General features: G+C 37.6%; 1 protein-coding gene across 10 annotated transcripts in view; it reads left to right on the top strand.

Annotated features, from left to right (window-relative positions):
• CADPS2 (calcium dependent secretion activator 2) overlaps window positions 1-17,134 on the top strand; it is a 326,801-nt gene that overhangs the window by 268,092 nt on the left and 41,575 nt on the right. For 3 of the 10 annotated variants that reach the window (XM_064506953.1, XM_064506939.1, XM_064506946.1), the window contains 5 exons: window positions 2,262-2,403; window positions 2,533-2,652; window positions 10,896-11,051; window positions 14,546-14,693; window positions 15,711-15,725. In XM_064506953.1, the coding sequence (XP_064363023.1) occupies window positions 2,262-2,403; window positions 2,533-2,652; window positions 10,896-11,051; window positions 14,546-14,693; window positions 15,711-15,725 (581 nt within the window). Of the gene's footprint in view, window positions 1-2,261; window positions 2,404-2,532; window positions 2,653-10,895; window positions 11,052-14,545; window positions 14,694-15,640; window positions 15,726-17,134 lie in introns of those variants that run through there. The other 7 variants (XM_026113099.2, XM_064506976.1, XM_064506963.1 and 4 more) reach the window with 4 other exon arrangements.

Genomic DNA, 17,134 nt, shown 5'->3' on the forward strand with positions numbered 1-17,134 from the left:
AAGATAGATAAATGTAAGAAAAAAATAACACTGTTTGAATGCCTGGTATACAAATATCTGATATACAAATAATTATGCCAGAACTAGCTAGTTAACAAGTAAAGTAGTTCGATGAGCAGCATAAATAATGGAGCATGTTTGTAATGGACTCATTGGTGCTCTCCAGGGTGCTCTCCAGGGTGAGTCTCAAGTGTTTAATAAGAGATGAGCCTATGCCGCTGCCATTTCTCAGTGGAAACCCTAATAATCTCTCTCTGCTACCTAGCTGCCTGTTTTCATGAAACTTCATATATCTGAGATCTCTGTCCCTCTGTCAAATACGGCTGAAATTAGCTAGCAGTTTCAAATTTCTAAGGAAAAGAGAGGCAGGTGGGCAAACACAAAGAGAGCTGATCACATCAGTCTTGTCTTCTTAGGTAACTAAATGATTCATACATAATTTCCTATCACTCTGCAAGGAGATTGATGTTTTGAAGAAAATATTTCTCAGCCTCAGATCATTGTATTCAGAAAACAAAATTAGTGTCCAGACATTCAGCAACAAAGGCCTTTCCTGGAACTGCACATAGCAATAGCAAACTGAAACACTTGATGACACACTTTCCCCTCGGTCTCCGTCTCTCCCAGGTTCAGTCTGTGGAGGGCATCCTTCAAGGATGGAAGACAATGGATTTTTCTGGAAGTTACAGAGATTATTTCTGTATGTTACATTTGTAGTTGTACTGGTGGTGGAGCCAGAGGGATGTATAACTTTATGAGATGGATTACAAGGTTTTGAGCCCCATGGTCCAGCCTTTTCTTATGGAGAGGAGGAAGCGTCCTTAAAATGCCATGGTACCCATCCACATCAAAGAACAAGTCTGGATGCAGGAAGGGGAGGGGGACAGGGCAGGGAATCCATGAGTCATACAGACAAGACTACAAATGCCTTTTCCTCAGGGACAGCAACTGCTGCCACTGTCTTTCCATCTCGAGTGCTTGAGACAAAAAGGGTGAGTGCAACCAAGCCTGAAGCACATTGAGGGGTAGATATGGGAGAAGGAATGCACAAGAAAAATTAAAGCATCAGAATAAGGATGGGATGAAAGGAGGACTGCCAAAGGCATGAAAATATCTGAGTATGGCTCAGCACTTTAGGTAACTAGTTGTCAGGACATCCTTTAAATAGTTATAGAGCTACAATAACAGTAAAATTCTTCAATTCTCCAATAAGCACACTGAAGAGAATTAGCAAAATTCACGAAGGGAAGCGGGGAGTTCACAGAATGACAGAACAGTTGAAGGTACCTTTGGAGATCATGAAGCGCAGCCCTCCTGTTCAAGCAGGGTCACCTAGAGCAGGTTGCCCAGGGAAAAGTCTATTAGTTCAAGTGCTTTATAATTTTGCAAGGCAGATGAGAGGGCAGGGGAGAGGCAAGTATGGCTTCTGGAGCTGAGTTTCATATGAATACAGAACGCCTGGGAGGTACTTTTGTTCAAGTTAGGAATCTGGATGCAGTTTGTGTCCCAATGGGAAAAGCCAAGATTCTTCTGGTGGAGAGCTCTGGCCTGCTATTTCCGCAGGACCAGGCCTTGATTCTTGAGATCTTTATGTATGGCCATACAAAGGCACACTAAGACATGCTTTGTATTCAAGAGTAGATTTAATGCTCTGTGTAGGTACAGGCAGAGAGTCAGAACTTTGCCAGCTTCCAAAGACGCACGGCATTTGGGTGAACCTTTCTTCCTTCCCCAATCACTCCTGTGCAGCATACTGCCTTTTTCCTGTAAAATCTCTGGAGGGAAGGCTGTATATCTCTATATTTTTGCACACAACTGTATAGCTGTAAAGCTGGAATGTTTTATTGTACCTCTGTTCTTAACGTAAGGAGACTAAAAATAATTGAATGACATTCAAATAGTGTTTATATTTTCTTTTTCATTTGTTTCTGGTTTGGTGTCTAAGTATTGCACAAAACTGCTAAGGTTCAGATTCAGCAAAGTACGTTCTTAATTTTAAGATGACATGTAAAACTGTTCTGGTCCTGCAAAGCAGTTAAGTGTGTGCATAATTTTTATAGAAGTGACATTGAACATGTACTGAACATCTGTTGTTTATGATGTGTATTTCTTACACAGGCTGGATCATACTATAATGGTTCTTAAAATGTTTTTGCACATTTTAAAAATCCTAGAAAAATTTTAAGACATACTTTTGCCTGTAGCAAAATAAATTAGGGAGATCTCTGACGTTTTTATTTATATTTTGTTTGTTTTTAAAGTGTTCTTGTGCAATGGGAAGTTTCACAAGCATTTGCAAGAAATTTTTGTCCCTTTGGTCATTCGCTACATTGATCTCATGGAGTCATCGATTGCCCAGTCCATTCACAGAGGTCTTGAACAAGAGTCATGGCAACCTGTCAAGTAAGTGCTTTCTACAAGATCCGAACAAAGCACCTGCCTATAGCTTTCTGTCTAATCAAGTGTTCTCCCCTGTTCTCCTGTAAATATTCTATTTTTTATTATATTCCTACATTGTCTATTTCTTCACAGGAGCATCACCAACAGTCTTCCTAATGTAGCTCTTCCAAAAGTTCCAAGTTTGCCTCTTAATCTTCCACAAATACCTAGCTTTACTACACCAACCTGGATGACTTCTTTATATGACTCCACGTGTGTATTCTTCAATAACCTTCTGACTGTATGTCAGCTCTGCATGGCCTTGCTAGTGTTCTGTGCAGCTGTATTTGGATTGCATGGTGTTTATGATCTCTTAGTTGGAAATTATTGTTTCTTGGGAGTGAGCCAAGCATGGACTATTAGCCAGTTGTGCTTTTTAGTGCATTAAAATGTAGCAGTCTTAAACCTCAGAGCTTACAAAATCAACTTGGCAAAAGTCTGTTATAGTATGAATGATGTTTAACAACCTAAACAACTTAATTGCCCTTCTGAATTAATAAGCAGTGGGGAACCTCCAAAATAACTGATTTTAGGCCACAATTTTGTAAAGCCAGCCCGTCATGTTTTTGCATGGGTTTCATTAACTCATTGTACATACAAATTGGTTCTGAAAATCATTTCAACAGTTGATTGCAAGTATTGCCATTCGATTAAATCTCCATGTTACAGGGAAATAGTAACAGTTAATGAGTACCCAGAATAGAAGTTCATCCATTTCTTAGTCTGTTTGAAACAATAATGAATTTCTTTTTATTTTATCCCCAACTATTCAGTGTCCTTTTCTAAAAGAAAGTGGAGCAGACATACCATGTTCTGTGTGAATAATCGCATAGTTATATGACAGATTAGAGGAAGACTCAAGAAGAATCACGTTTTAGCTAAAATTGTATTAGAGGAAGATGAATGTAAATTACTTCAGAAAACATTCATACATTAAAGATAGAAATCTTGATAATGTTATTTCAAGCCAAAAGATTTCTTCTCTAGTTTTATGATTGACTTAAATATTCCTAACCAGTGAACCCTGATCCTAACAAGTGAACCCTGATCCATTACTGTGAGAGCTGACAGTTTGTGTTCAGCCAGACTTCTGGCACTTGACCATTGAGTATTATGGTAGTTTTTCTGCTAATTCCCCTAAGAAGTTGTCAAAATTCCTCCTAAACCTTGGCTTTGTACCTTTTGCTCTTGCTATAATAATGCTAAGTTTCTCCTGATGTGCATATGCAAGTCATTTCAGCTTTGAATACAAACTAATTGGTCTTTTGCTACTCAGATTACTTTCTGTCTAGTTTTTCACATACTTTCAAATGTCACTCTTTTTCAGGATAGGTTTCAGAGTTGAGAATTATAATCTTAGATGTGGTCTTCTAACAATCTGAATTCTAGCAGTCCTATACAGTAAAAATACCTTGTGGGTATTAAAAGTATGTGTACATTTAATAATAATAATTAATAGTAATAATATTAATAATATTAATAACATCCTCTGGTTAGAGGATGTTAGTGGTAGATGAAGCATTGGTGTTGCAGGTGTTCTTAGACTGTATTGTCAAAAAATATGTGACTATAGTGAAATTCAGTCATCAGCTCGTCCCCCTTGCACATCTTCTGGCATCAAGGTACATTGTGTGTATGACAAGATATGGATTACCTCTTAAAACTAATCAGATTTTCAAAGCATTTGGTGAACACTGAGGTCCACATGAGCTGCCCCCGGTAAATGCTTGCCAGCAGTAGCTATAGTTCTGCTGCTTCTCAAAGAAGTGGGGACGAGCACCTTGCATGGTGGGCATGGTGTCTTCAGTGTGGCCTCTGTAAGACCATTCCATTTAGGAGGCATCTGCCCCCAGCCATGCCACACAGCATTCTGGGAAAAGAGGTCTGCCAGAGTACTAGCTGCATTGTAGGCTCCTTTTCACATTTCCCCCCCCAAATGTGGAGCTTTGAAGTTGTATTTTATGAAATATGTGTAAATTTACTATCAAAATTATAGGTAATATAATATTATCTGTCAAATACTATGGAATTCAGGTAGTATTTTAAGAATCAGTTGACCTAAATTCTACTGAAAGTCAAAATATCTTCTAGGAATGGTTATATATTTCATTTGGATCAAAAAAAGTAAAACCAGTTGGAATGAAGGTGCTGGAAGCTAATTATTCTCCTTCCCAAGCTAATGATTTTCCTCTTTGCTGCTGGTTACAGTGTTAGCTTCCAGGAGAGGAAGTAGTTTGCCCTCGCTCCCTATACTACATGAAAGGAGGAGGGTCTTATTCCCCCTGGCCCCATGCCATCCTTTTCAGGAAAAACAGAACTACTTCTTTCCAGTTAGATATTCCAAAGGAGAGTAACCAAAAACCTGAGCTCCAGTGCCTGTTTAGCAAAACCCACCATTTCCTGCTGGTTTTCCCTGTCAGTGTGATGTACCTTAAATAGACTGATAGACTGTGGATAGAGTCAACGGAGGGAGAGAGTAAGCACCTAAATTTTGGAGCTTGGGCTCTTCTTTGTCAGTTGTTGCAGGTGCCTCCTGCTCTGCACTGACTCCATCAAGTCTTCCTCTCCCAGTTCATGGTGCTCCATGGGTCTAGGGCACACAGCTGAAGCTTTGACAAGATGACTAAGTACATCACTGAGTTGTGTTCGATTTCTCTCTTCCTCTTTAAAAGTGAAGATTTTGGCCAGTTAAACATTTCCAATTTGAATTACACACTGAAGAGTTTACAGGCAAAAAGAATGAGAAAAAACAGCCTATGAGTCAACTGAGTTACATTCACATGTTTACTAAGAGTGCTGAGTCCTACCTATGTCTATTTTCAATGTAACGGGAAGAGTTTTCATATTCTCTAAACTTCACTAACATATAAGCTTCAGCATGGACTCTCTGTATGAGTCTCTTTTCAGAGTAACTCTTAAGTTCACTTTTAAGCCCATTCCTGTTCAGCAGAGCTGTGAAGTGCCCACCTAGTAGTTTTTGCTGAAAGAGCTGAAAGCAGTTCAGCACAGTTAAGTTTTTCTTTATGTGCTTTATTGATAAATTTTAAAATAGATTTTCTTCTCTATCACTTAAAAGTCACTCCAATTCTTTTGAACATTACTGAAGAACATTGTGTATGCTTTTTAATTCACTGTTGCTATTTATATTTTTTTCCTTGATCACATGTTTTGGATCAGTAAATATATACTCTTTATAACAGCACTTAGGAAGATCATTACCTCATTTTCAGTTGATTTTGCTTAACCTTTTATTATTGGGCATTGGAAAGGGAGATATTAAAAGAGGAAAGCGCTATATGTAGTAGTCTGTTTTTCTTGATTGGTCTCGGGAGAGGACAACTCAGAGGACATCGTGGCTAGACATGCAGAGCACTGTGAATTGTAGCTACCTTTGGCTAAATATGACATAGTGACAGGATAAAAAAGCTTAAACATTGTGTAAAAGCTCTTAATTAGCCAGAAGGCGGTTTTTCTTAATTATTCATTACTTCAAATGTATTACTTTAAACTGCGCTTGTGTTCCATTTCATATTTTAAATTTTATTCCTCTGCCTTTTTTGGACCTGGATTAAATTGGATTTGTGGTGGATTGTAATTATTTATGCTTTCATTTATATATTATTATTTTCAGTACAGACATGAGATAAGTTCACTAACCAAAAATATTGTAAATGCAGACCCGAGGTTGTCTGCCATTCTAGTACATGAAGTTTAGCCAAACTCAAGGCTAGGAAAACGCATCATAAGACGCGTGCTCCCACAGGCACAGTTCAATCTTTCTTCCACCCAGAAATGGCAGCAACCAAAGTAAACATGTCAGCTATATTCTTTCACCTGTACAGAGCTACAGGGGGGCTGGTTGGAGCGGTCGCTGTGTTCTGTTTGTGATATGAAGGAATGTGGTCTGAATATGTCTGAGCTCTCTTGCCAGACCTCTCTGTGTGCTTGTGCATGCTGAATATATCAGTAGGCCACATTTCAGCACTGTTTTCAGGGGTTGCATCTGTAGTGCCACATATGTTCTTGCCATGGTGCTTGCCGGCAATAAAGTGGAAGGAGACTGTGGTTTGTGTTAAGGATGGGTAGTTAAAGGTATAACCATAGGACTGATAAAATTGTGAAAATGCTGAGGTTGTCTGTTTCTTGTGGAAAAAGGTGTTTTGACTTCAAGGCAGGTATAGCTAGTTCCTGTTTAGCTTTCTGGAGGATAAATTATTATTATGGGCCAAATTTATTTCTTCCAAAAATACTTTCATGCAGAAAGAAAGAAGAATCAGGGAACTTGTTTGGGTTACTTGAGCCTCAAGTTGCCTAGTCTTGAACTAAACAGGAGGAAGTGTGAGGTAATACTTTTCCTAACATTTTTAAGGGATCATACGCAAGTTCTTGCCATAGTTCCGTTCCATCATTTCCCCCATTTGCTGGTGGAGAATGAAGAGTTGTGGCAAGTGCTGTTGACTGTAATAATTGAGAGTCCTTTTCTGTTGAAAAAAGTCTCATTTGTCCTTCTGAGCCATGAATATACATATGCATAAAGGAGATAGAGGTAGAGCTCACAAGCTGGGGAAATGGAGCTGATGCCCTATGTTTTGAAAACACTCCTCACAAAACACTAATGGATAATAATTCAGTACTAATCTTAAAAAATACAACAGCAGTAATTTAATAAATTAATTTTTAAAATCACCATCATTGCTCTTAGTAAATTCTACAGGAATGGACAGACTGATGATTTTGGATCTTGTGATTGATTCAGAATGTCCTTAGATATTTATTTTTTTTCCTATATTTCCATATCCCAAGCTTCTCTATGGAGTGTGGCAACTAGGCAAGAAATGACATATTCTACATCTACTCTGGAGTCAAGTGTGTGCTGACCTCGCAGCCAGTGTGCTTTATTAATTGTCTGCTTGACTAATTGCTGCTGCTTGGGTAGCTGGCAAACCTAGCAGAAAGCTGTGTCTCTCAGCTGTCTGTAGGTGCTTAAGAGACTGAGTGCAGCTCCTAGGTTTTTTTTATTCTTCAGGGTCTTGGAGAAACATAATGTCTTGGAGACCTTTTTTACTGAGTTTGGTATTTCAAAGGCAAAAAGTCATAGAATAATTTAAGCTGAAATGGACCTCTGGAGATCACATGTTACAATTTCCCAGGCAAAGCATGAATGACTATGCTGTTAAATCACAGTAAAAATTTGAGAATGGGCATAATATTTGCCTTTTTCAGTCATTGGTGACCTTCTCCTATTGCCATGATCTGATTAAAAAAAAAGGGTAGACAACTAGAAAATAAAAAAGGGTAGACAACTAGACAATAGCTTTTGCCAAAAAAAATGATACTGAAAGCTTAAGTGTTGACCAGCAAAACACTGAAGTTCATGCTTAATTTTAAATATATAAACAATTACATTGACTGTAGCAATATAGCAGTTTGATTTCCTGGTAGAGTAGTATTATTCCATCCATTAGACTGAATAGCTGAACCATATTCATTCAAATAAAAACTTTTCACCAGCAACAAATTTGTCCTGTCAACAAAAAACGATTCTGCAATAATGCACATAGATTCGGATGCTTTGGTGGTGTGCTCCTCCTACCAGAGAGGCTGTATGCCCATGCAGTGGAAACAGTCTTTCATCACAAGTGTCTTCAGAGCAAGATCAATAAAGTGTAAAATCTGAATTTTGCTCTTCTTCATGTTACATTTTATACAGTATTAAACACTGAAGTGACATAACCAAGTCCTAGCAGGGAAAGCAAATCTACTGACTGGAGAACTGCTTCAAGGTATTGATGTGTGTGCTGAAGATTAGTATTATTTCTAATGCTTTTGCTAGATAAGGGCTAGAAAATTCCAAGAGTCCAAATAAAGCAAGTACCCAGTACAAATAACAGTAGCAAGCTGATTGAAATCTCAATTCTCTGCAGCAGTTAACAAACAAATTAGACGTTTGGGCCTAGATGTGTGATCTAGGAACAGCTTCTTTCTGTTGTAGCAGGTGATTTTCCTTCCTCATCTTACTAGTATAATATATTAGTCAAATTCAAATGTCATTGGACAATGCTGAATAAAAAATTGAAGAACGAGACCTCGAAATCATATGAGAAGAGAATGAATGAATTAGTGTTTCTCAGAGAATGAATAGTGTTTCGTGAACCTGTGTCTATTATTACATTTATTATAATTGTGAACCATTATTTGGTAGTAGAATGAAACCAAATTAAGTGGCTACCAGGGAGTGAACGTGCATAAGAATACATTGATGTTATTGAGAGCACATGAGTTTTCCTGAGTCTTAAAGAATTTCATTTGGAATTCCATTAGGCTAAAAGAAAAAAGTATTAAAGAAGAAAAAATGGTTAAATTGTACAATCTGATAGTAAAAAATGGTAATTCTATTTCTTAAGAAAGCATGTTTTGCCTTCTAGAAAATGTGTTCTTATCAACTGTAATATATATATATAGATTCTATATACTGTCCCCATTGCTGTCACTATATATTTTGTCTTCATCTTTTACCCTATCCCTCACATAAATTGTCTTAGTCATTTTAGAATCAAATATTGTGTGTAATGTAGCACCTGCAACTTCACTTACTGCCAGTGTACATAGCAGATACAAAGAAATCCCCAATATCTGGTTATCATATAGCTTAAGAAACAATCTAATAGAACTGTAAACTTGTTGGGGAGCTTTAGTGGTTCGTTATTCATATTTTTAATTAAACTAAGCAGCATATAGAAGTGTTTTCTGTTCAACTGTAACCTTAACAGGTAATGTCCCTATGCAAGTTGTAATACTATCAGTCTCATGGGCCTTTTTCTGGTTTCTCCTGCTTTATTTCAGGAGTACGGTACTGTGCAAAGTTAAGAATTACGGTTTAAAATAGGTGGGGAAAATATGCATGACATGAAAAAGGTCTCTTAAATTGCGGAATATTCTCCTATGTGTAGTGAAGACATTAAAACGAGCGCCATTTAAAACCAAAGTGGAAATCACCATTGGGCAGAGGGACTCAATGTTTCTCTCCAGCAGAGAAACCTATTGCTCTCAGCTTCTCACCCATCACCCAGCGCTTTCTGGCTCACCTGTGCCTGGCGTTGCGGCCTTTGTGACACTGAGACAGAGTTGCAGAAGACAGCAGTGCCTCGGAGGTAGTAGCAGCGCTGAGGTAGCAGGGAAAGGAGGCAGCTGTGTGCGCCTGGAAAATGGTGGGGTGCTGTAAGACCAAAACAGTGCTCCTGCTGCCTCCGTGTCACCGCTGCAGAGCCCCGAATATGTGGTGTGCCTCAGCCTTTGCTTCACTTTATCACTGGCATGGCTAACCTGGTGCAAACTGGTCTTAGTGCTACTATGTTTGAGGATGTGGGTTAGTCAGTCAGACATTTTAGGTCCTTTCTGGGTTTTGGTTATTTGGCTTTTTTTTAAGCTGACATTGCTGTGTCTGGAGCTCACTCAGTGCTCACTGATTCCTTCCGTGAGAGCTGTAGTGACTTACCACTTTGATAATTATATTCTTTTGTCATGAGGTAGAAGAAAGAAAATGGCAGTTGTGACATATGTAAGTTATTTGAATCTGAATTGAGACTGCCAAGTTGGGTTTTTATTGCTTCTGTTTCTACAGAGCTCTAACATGCTGGAGGGCTGTGCAGAAGAGTGTGATGCCGCACGATAACCCAGGCTTGGAAATACAACATGTCATAAGAATATACTTAATCCACGTTTACAGTGGAAGCATAACTGTAGTTATTTCTAAGATTAGCCCCTAGTTATTGGGCCTTATCACAAACAAGCATCTTAAAATTTATCACTTGGTTCAGAGTGGAAGAACAACTTTAAAATTGTGTGGATAGCATGAGATGATATAGAGCAATATGAATCCCTCATTTTGCTTGTGTACAAATTTCTTTGAAATAATATCTGTTCTTGTTTTCCACTGGGATATGTTGTTATTCCCTCAGTTAGAATTAATGAGCATTTATCAAGAGAGTATTTGTCTGGATGTCTCTTTCACAATATTACTACTAGCACCCTCATTTCTTTGGTAGGTTTATCTACTTGAGTTATGATGGCAAGCAAATATATACGCAAAATGTTCACTGTTTTGGAAAAGGTCCTTACTAATTAATATTCCTTCAGCCATTATTTTTCTGAATTTGTAATCTGAGCTACTTCATTTTCGATGCTCCTTTTCATCCCACATACCTCCCTAACCTGTCATGCTTCTCAGCTAACAGGTCAGAAAACTTTACTTCTTTCATCCCAATGTAAATTTTCCGTGACCATTTTCACATTCTTGAAATAAGAGCAACTGTGCTATGAGATACAGTGAAGTGAAGGAGGAAGGTGGGGTGATAAGGAAATCTTATTCCCCTGAATAATTCTGTGGGGGCTGGGATAGACATCTATACATTTATCTTCTGTTTCTTGGGGATTTTGTTTTGTTTTGTGTCTTACAGCAATGGCTCAGCTACATCAGAAGATCTTTTTTGGAAACTGGATGCTCTGCAGATGTTTGTTTTTGATCTTCACTGGCCAGAACCAGAATTTGCCCACCATTTAGAGCAAAGACTTAAACTCATGGCCACTGACATGATAGAAGCCTGCGTCAAAAGGTATAGTTGAAATGATCAATTGAAAGTTGGCAGAGATTGCACAATTGACATAGGAACAACCATATTGGCTCGTAGAGATGCGTCTGTACCAGAATCCTGTTTCCTGCAATGGTCAGTAGTGGATGCATAAGGAAAGACCATAAGATTCAGGACAAATACACAGAAATCATGACATGTGAGTTTCTGAGCTTCTGGCAATCAACAATTTAGCAACATCCAGGAAATACCAAGGAGAATTTCCACATATGTCATGAACAGTCCCTTGGAAGTCAATAAATCAAAGCTCTTTTCTATTCCATATTTGTAGCAAATATTAACAAATCTCAGAATTCTGCTTAAAATATCCTTTTCTTTTTGTACATTTCACTTCTCTATTACTGCATTATTTTTTATTTTCAATTAATAATATTCATTTATCATTATTTTAGAGTACTATCTCTAAGAAAGATGTTAGAAACTAAAAAATATACAGCATTTCTGCATTTATGTAATAAACAAAAGAAGGGTATCTGTAAGTCATCCAACTGAAATTAAGTTTGATATCACTAAGCTTCTGGAAATTATAGAATGTACATGTACACAGTATATACATGCATTTTTCTTAAGCTGAATCTTATAATTATGGGTATATTCTTGAGAATTAAGCATAGGTGATCCAGAAGGATCTCTGCCATCAGTTTCAGTACATATATTTGAGTTTAGGGGAAACTATATATATGTACGTATGTATGTATGTATATGTATACGTGTCTAGAAACTTTACAAGGTTTTCCTATTAGGTGCCTCAGAAGCCATGATCCTACATGCAGAGAAAATTTAGTTGGGACAGATAAAAATGCTAATTAAAAAAATAATAATAATAAAAGAATGGGGGCTGGGAGGAACCAGTGCAGGCTGGGGGCTGACCTTCTGAAAAACAGCTCTGCAGAGAAGGACCTGGGAGTCCTGGTGGACAAACTGACCGTAAGCCAGCAATGTGCCCTCATAGCAAAGAAGGCCAAAGTTATCCTGGGCTGCATCAGGAACAATATCACCAGCAGGTCAAGGGAGGTGATCCTTCCTCTCTCCTCAGCCCTGGTGAGGCTACACCTGGAGTGCTGTGTCCAGTTCAGGGCTCCCCACTACAAGAGAGACACAGAGCTAGTGGAATGAGTCCAGCGGAGGGCTACTAAGATGATTAAGGGACTGGAGCATCTCTCATATGAGGAATGGCTGAGAGAGCTAGGACTCTTCAGCCTGGAGAAGAAAAGATAGGGGGGATCTTATCAAAGCATATAAATATCTAAAGGGAGGGTGTAAAGAGGATGTGGCCAGACTCTTTTCAGTGGTGCCCAGTGACAAGACAGGAGGCAATGGGCACAGACTGAAATACAGGAAGTTCTGTCTGAACATGAGAAAAAACTTCTTTACTGTGTACTGAGAGCTCTGAAACAGGTTGCCCAGAGAGGTTGTGGAGATCCTCAGAGATATTCAAAAGCCATCTGGATAGGGTCCTGGGCAACATGCTTTAGGTGACTGTTTGAGCAGGGGGGTTGGACTAGATGATCTCCAGAGGCCCCTTCCAACCGCAACCATTCTGTAATTCTGTGAAAAAAGAAGGGTTTTAAGCTATTTAATAGAGTCATTTAGAAACTATAGATCATTGATAAAGGAGGCTAAAGAAACAATAATTATTAATGTCCAGTAAGGCTAAACCCGGTAACATAGTATGTTCTTATTTTCTTTTAAACTTTATAGGACCAAAAAGAACCTTAGGCTTAGCATATGATAGGGCTACAGTGATGAAATCATGACGAAAAAGGCAGAAGCATTCCACAGACATTTCTGTTTGATTTCAGAATCAAGATCTATCCCACATGATACAGGAAATGGAATAAAAGTTTAAGATCTGTAGCTAAGGAAGGTATGATACCATAGCTGTTAAAATTAAAAATCTCCAAATCAGTCATGTCCAGCTATCTTGAAGAAGTTGGCATAGGAGCTCTGTCAACTACAAATATCTAACAAATCTTAAAAAAAAGGCAAAATATCGAAAAACTCAAGGACTACCTCTGTAATCTCCATCTTAAAAAGGGTAAAAAGATTAAAACTGAGATGCAGGAATATGTTGATTATATTGACTTCAAACCTGGAAAAAAAAAGGAAATCTTTGGTTTGGGTCTCTATCAACACGATTAAAATGTAAAGATGTACACAATTATTACTAGTGAGAATAATTTATTGAAAAGTGCTTTTAAAATGAATATTTCGTCCTTTTCCAGATTATTACATGCTAATTTGACAAAGGCAACTGTATGAATATAATATACTTGGATTTCTCCAAGGCGGTGAACCTAATGCCACATGTTATCATTATTTAATGCTTTGTACCACACAGATTTGATTAGGTGGATTTTAATGGCACACACAAAATAGGTTAAAATGGCTCACTTCCAGGATCACAACCAGCAGCTGAGAATAGAGTTATTAACATAGAGGCATTACAAAAAGGATTCCTCCTGGATCCATTTTTGGTCTGTGATCTCAGTCCTGATATGTTAATGTTAATATGTAAAATCTATTAATATTTTACTGTTAATACCTACTATACCTACCATACTAGTGTTAATACACAAAGTATGTCTTAAGGTTGTCAAAAACAAAGCGTATCAGGCAGCAAAGACAGTACATTATAACCATAGGATGGATTGTATTAGACAGTAGCAACTTAGAAAAGAATTATGGAAAACTATTCTGTCATAACTCTTATTGTGATCATAATATGATCTAGTAGACATTTTAAAATGGAAATAGGATGCTTCTGTTCCCACCTTGTTAAATATTGTGTAACTTTCTGGTATCCACATTTTAAAATAAGGATAGAAATAAAACACTATTTTTTTATTTATGTATTCTGAACTATTACCAAATTTAGTGTCCATTTATTTCAGTAGCATTACTCCTTATTTATACTGGTATGAGAAGAAAATAGGTTTTGTGTATTATGTATCTCAAGATATGTCTTATGTTTCAATAGAAATAGTGATCATTGTTTAAGAATATTTAACTCAATTTTTCTTCAATAAAATTGCCTTCTCTGTTAAAGCTAGAGCAGTTTTTTGAGTTATTTTTCTCACAAGCAAGTGTTTGTTATGATAAATGAGACACTGCATTTTAACATAGAAGAGTCAAAAAACGTGGGCCATTTTCATTATTTAACATTGTTCATAGTTGTCATACAAGGAAGTATATTGTTATCTAGTAGGCAAAAAGATAAAACCTTTATTATTCAACTGAATTAGCTAAAGCACTATGGAACCTTAAGATTACCATCAATGCAATTGTCTATTGCATGGGTGAATGTTCTGCACTTACAGAATTGTATTTCTAAAATCTTCTCATGTCCATGTATATTCTTAAGTCAACATGTGTAGTAAGGTTTATGAATTTATGCACCCATTCTTCAAAATTATCAGAGAATTATTCATGTCATGAATTTTTGTTTTAATAAACAGAACAAGAATTGCATTTGAACTGAAGCTGCAAAAGACAAACAAATCAACAGACCTGCGTATTCCTTCTTCTCTGTGTACAATGTTTAATGTCTTAGTTGATGCCAAAAAACAGACAGCTAAACTCTGTATTCTCGATGGGGGGCAAGAGGTAAGTGGAATTTTGTATGTTTAATTTCTGTGTGCAGTTAATCTGAAATATACTGCAGGCAATCCTTAGTAGATTAATTTCAACCTTGCTGAAATGTGTCATGTAGTGTCATGTGTCATGTTCAGGGAGCATGCATAGACTGCTCACTGGAAGCATCACTCAAAACGCGACCCCTCATCTTGCATCAGAGAAGACACAGAGGGCTTCTGTGATTTAGTTGATTTTACCTGAGCATCTGTAGAACATGCAGGGGATTTCTTGGCTCACAGTCTCTCCAGGAATTTCTCTTAGATTATAGCAGAGAATCAGCCCACTTCAGGACTGTTTCGTAATAGTAAAATAAAGCCAAAGGATTGTCCTTTGCAGCTAGATTTTAACTGGATAAGATTTGTTTTTATTTTGCTCATATGCCTGGCATTTGTGCCTATGTACATGCTAAAAAGATCGTAAATTGAGGAAAGAAATAATCAGGTAATTTAATGAGATTTTTTTATTTTGTCTCCCAGGACAGAGACCATTTGGGCAGTAGTCTACTGATAGGACTGTAGATACTCCACAGTGGAGCACTGATGTGTTTTTTTGAAGGATATAAAAATTTCACTGACAATTCCCCTTCACATATTGTTCCTTGGCAGAAATAATCTGTGAAGTGAAAAAGGATTAACTATGTGGACTGATGAGATTACCAGCATAAGATTAAAACCGCTCTAGCAGTGGTAATACATTAGCAGTGCAATTTTGTTCAATTTGGTTTTGGAGAAAAGGTAAATAATTGTTAAAATTTGTCAAAAAAGTATGTCTGCTTTGGGCAGTTTCACTTTTACATTTTTTGGTCATATTGTTTCTGTTGGTTTTCCATTTCTGTATTATGCTCTTCATTTTATTGGCTCATCTTTTTAAATTAGTGTATTCAATGTAATTTTTTCTTTTTTTTTCAATTTAATGAGATATTCATCATTTTCCTGTTCTGCCTTGTCATCTCTGTTTTTCCTTTTGGTTTTCCGTGACATGAACCAGTTTGCTAGTCAGTGGGTAAGTGTCCTTTCATTGTTTTTTTACCTACATTTTTTTCCCTCGTTATTAGCTGCCATTATTTATTTTAGAGTGGTGTATTGCTTTTCTTGCTAATTTGGTAACCTAGCTCTAGGAATTCCTTTACAGACTGCCCTTGCTAGACACTGGTCGTCAGCTTCTAAATTCTTCTTTCCTCATTCATCCTCTTAGGATGGGTTCAGAAGAATTCTTCACTCTTCTGCTCTTCAGATAAAATGTCTTGTCTTACTTTTGGACTTTTTCACCTCTCAGTGAAGCACAATAACAACAAACAACTTGCTTTAGGCTCATCAGAAGTAAGCCACAATGAGCAACTCTTCACCTTAGGCTGATGCTGCAAGTTCATCTTTTAAGTAGTACCTGAGCAATAAACCACAAACACACACATGCACACCCTTCTTAAGGGAAAAGCGATACCAGTACCTTCGTAGAGACCTGCAGACAGATGGTAGAGTCCTGTTCTCCACACACACACCCTTCCTCTCTCCTGCTCTGGAGGATGCCTTCTGCATTGTCAGCCAGTCCTTCTCAGAGCTAAAGTTTGGCATTCCCAGTTATCTTTTGGACTGCAGACTGTCACTAGCTCCTCTTCAGAAATCTGCTCATTCTCTAGGGGATTTTCAAGCCCCTTCATTCACTTTTCACATTACTAAAACAGAAACAGAGTCCTTATTCCCTTCTAGGTCTGGCCGTGTCACCCAGTGCTTCCCGTGCTTCTTTTCAGTGCAAGAGCTGCAAAATTTAACATATCTGTGATGAAATACATACTTCTTTCAAAATCCCCAAATTAAAATTCATCCCAATCCATCTGATAAGCCAAAGGGTTCTCAAATTCTTCACATATCAGAAATATTCAGAGAATGTGGAAACTTACTTCTTTTTCATGATCTTTGAATTACTGTCTTCTGATGTCTCCCATTCTCAAGGCTTTTTTGGAAGAGTAAGACAATAGGCTTTTCATTTGCTTGTACTTGCTATCACAACTATTTGAAACTCTTGACGATGACTTTTAGTTCTGGAATCATCCTCGTCTGTTAAAGGGGTCAGAAGAACATCTTGTAACATCATCACTTGCATCTCTAGCCCCTTTTTAGGGGTTCTGGAATTTCCAGTGAATCCTATCTGGCCGCTTGGTCTCAATACCTTTCCCGTATTACCTTTCTTTCCCTTTTCCTCCTTTCAGTTTCCGGCATGATCTTTCATGCCAATCAAGAAAAGCATTCCTTAAGGCTTGAGTAAAAGAATTTAAAGGAGTTGTTCATTCACGCCCAAACTCAATACTTAATATACATCTGACAATTTCCAGAGCTTATTCTGCAAATTACCAAAGATATTATTTAATTAGATGGTTAGATGCAAACATCTCCTTGAAGACAGCATGATCTTTT

This window comes from Dromaius novaehollandiae, chromosome 1 (genome assembly GCF_036370855.1).
Source record: "Dromaius novaehollandiae isolate bDroNov1 chromosome 1, bDroNov1.hap1, whole genome shotgun sequence".
In the NCBI taxonomy this organism is placed as follows: Eukaryota; Metazoa; Chordata; class Aves; order Casuariiformes; family Dromaiidae; genus Dromaius; species Dromaius novaehollandiae.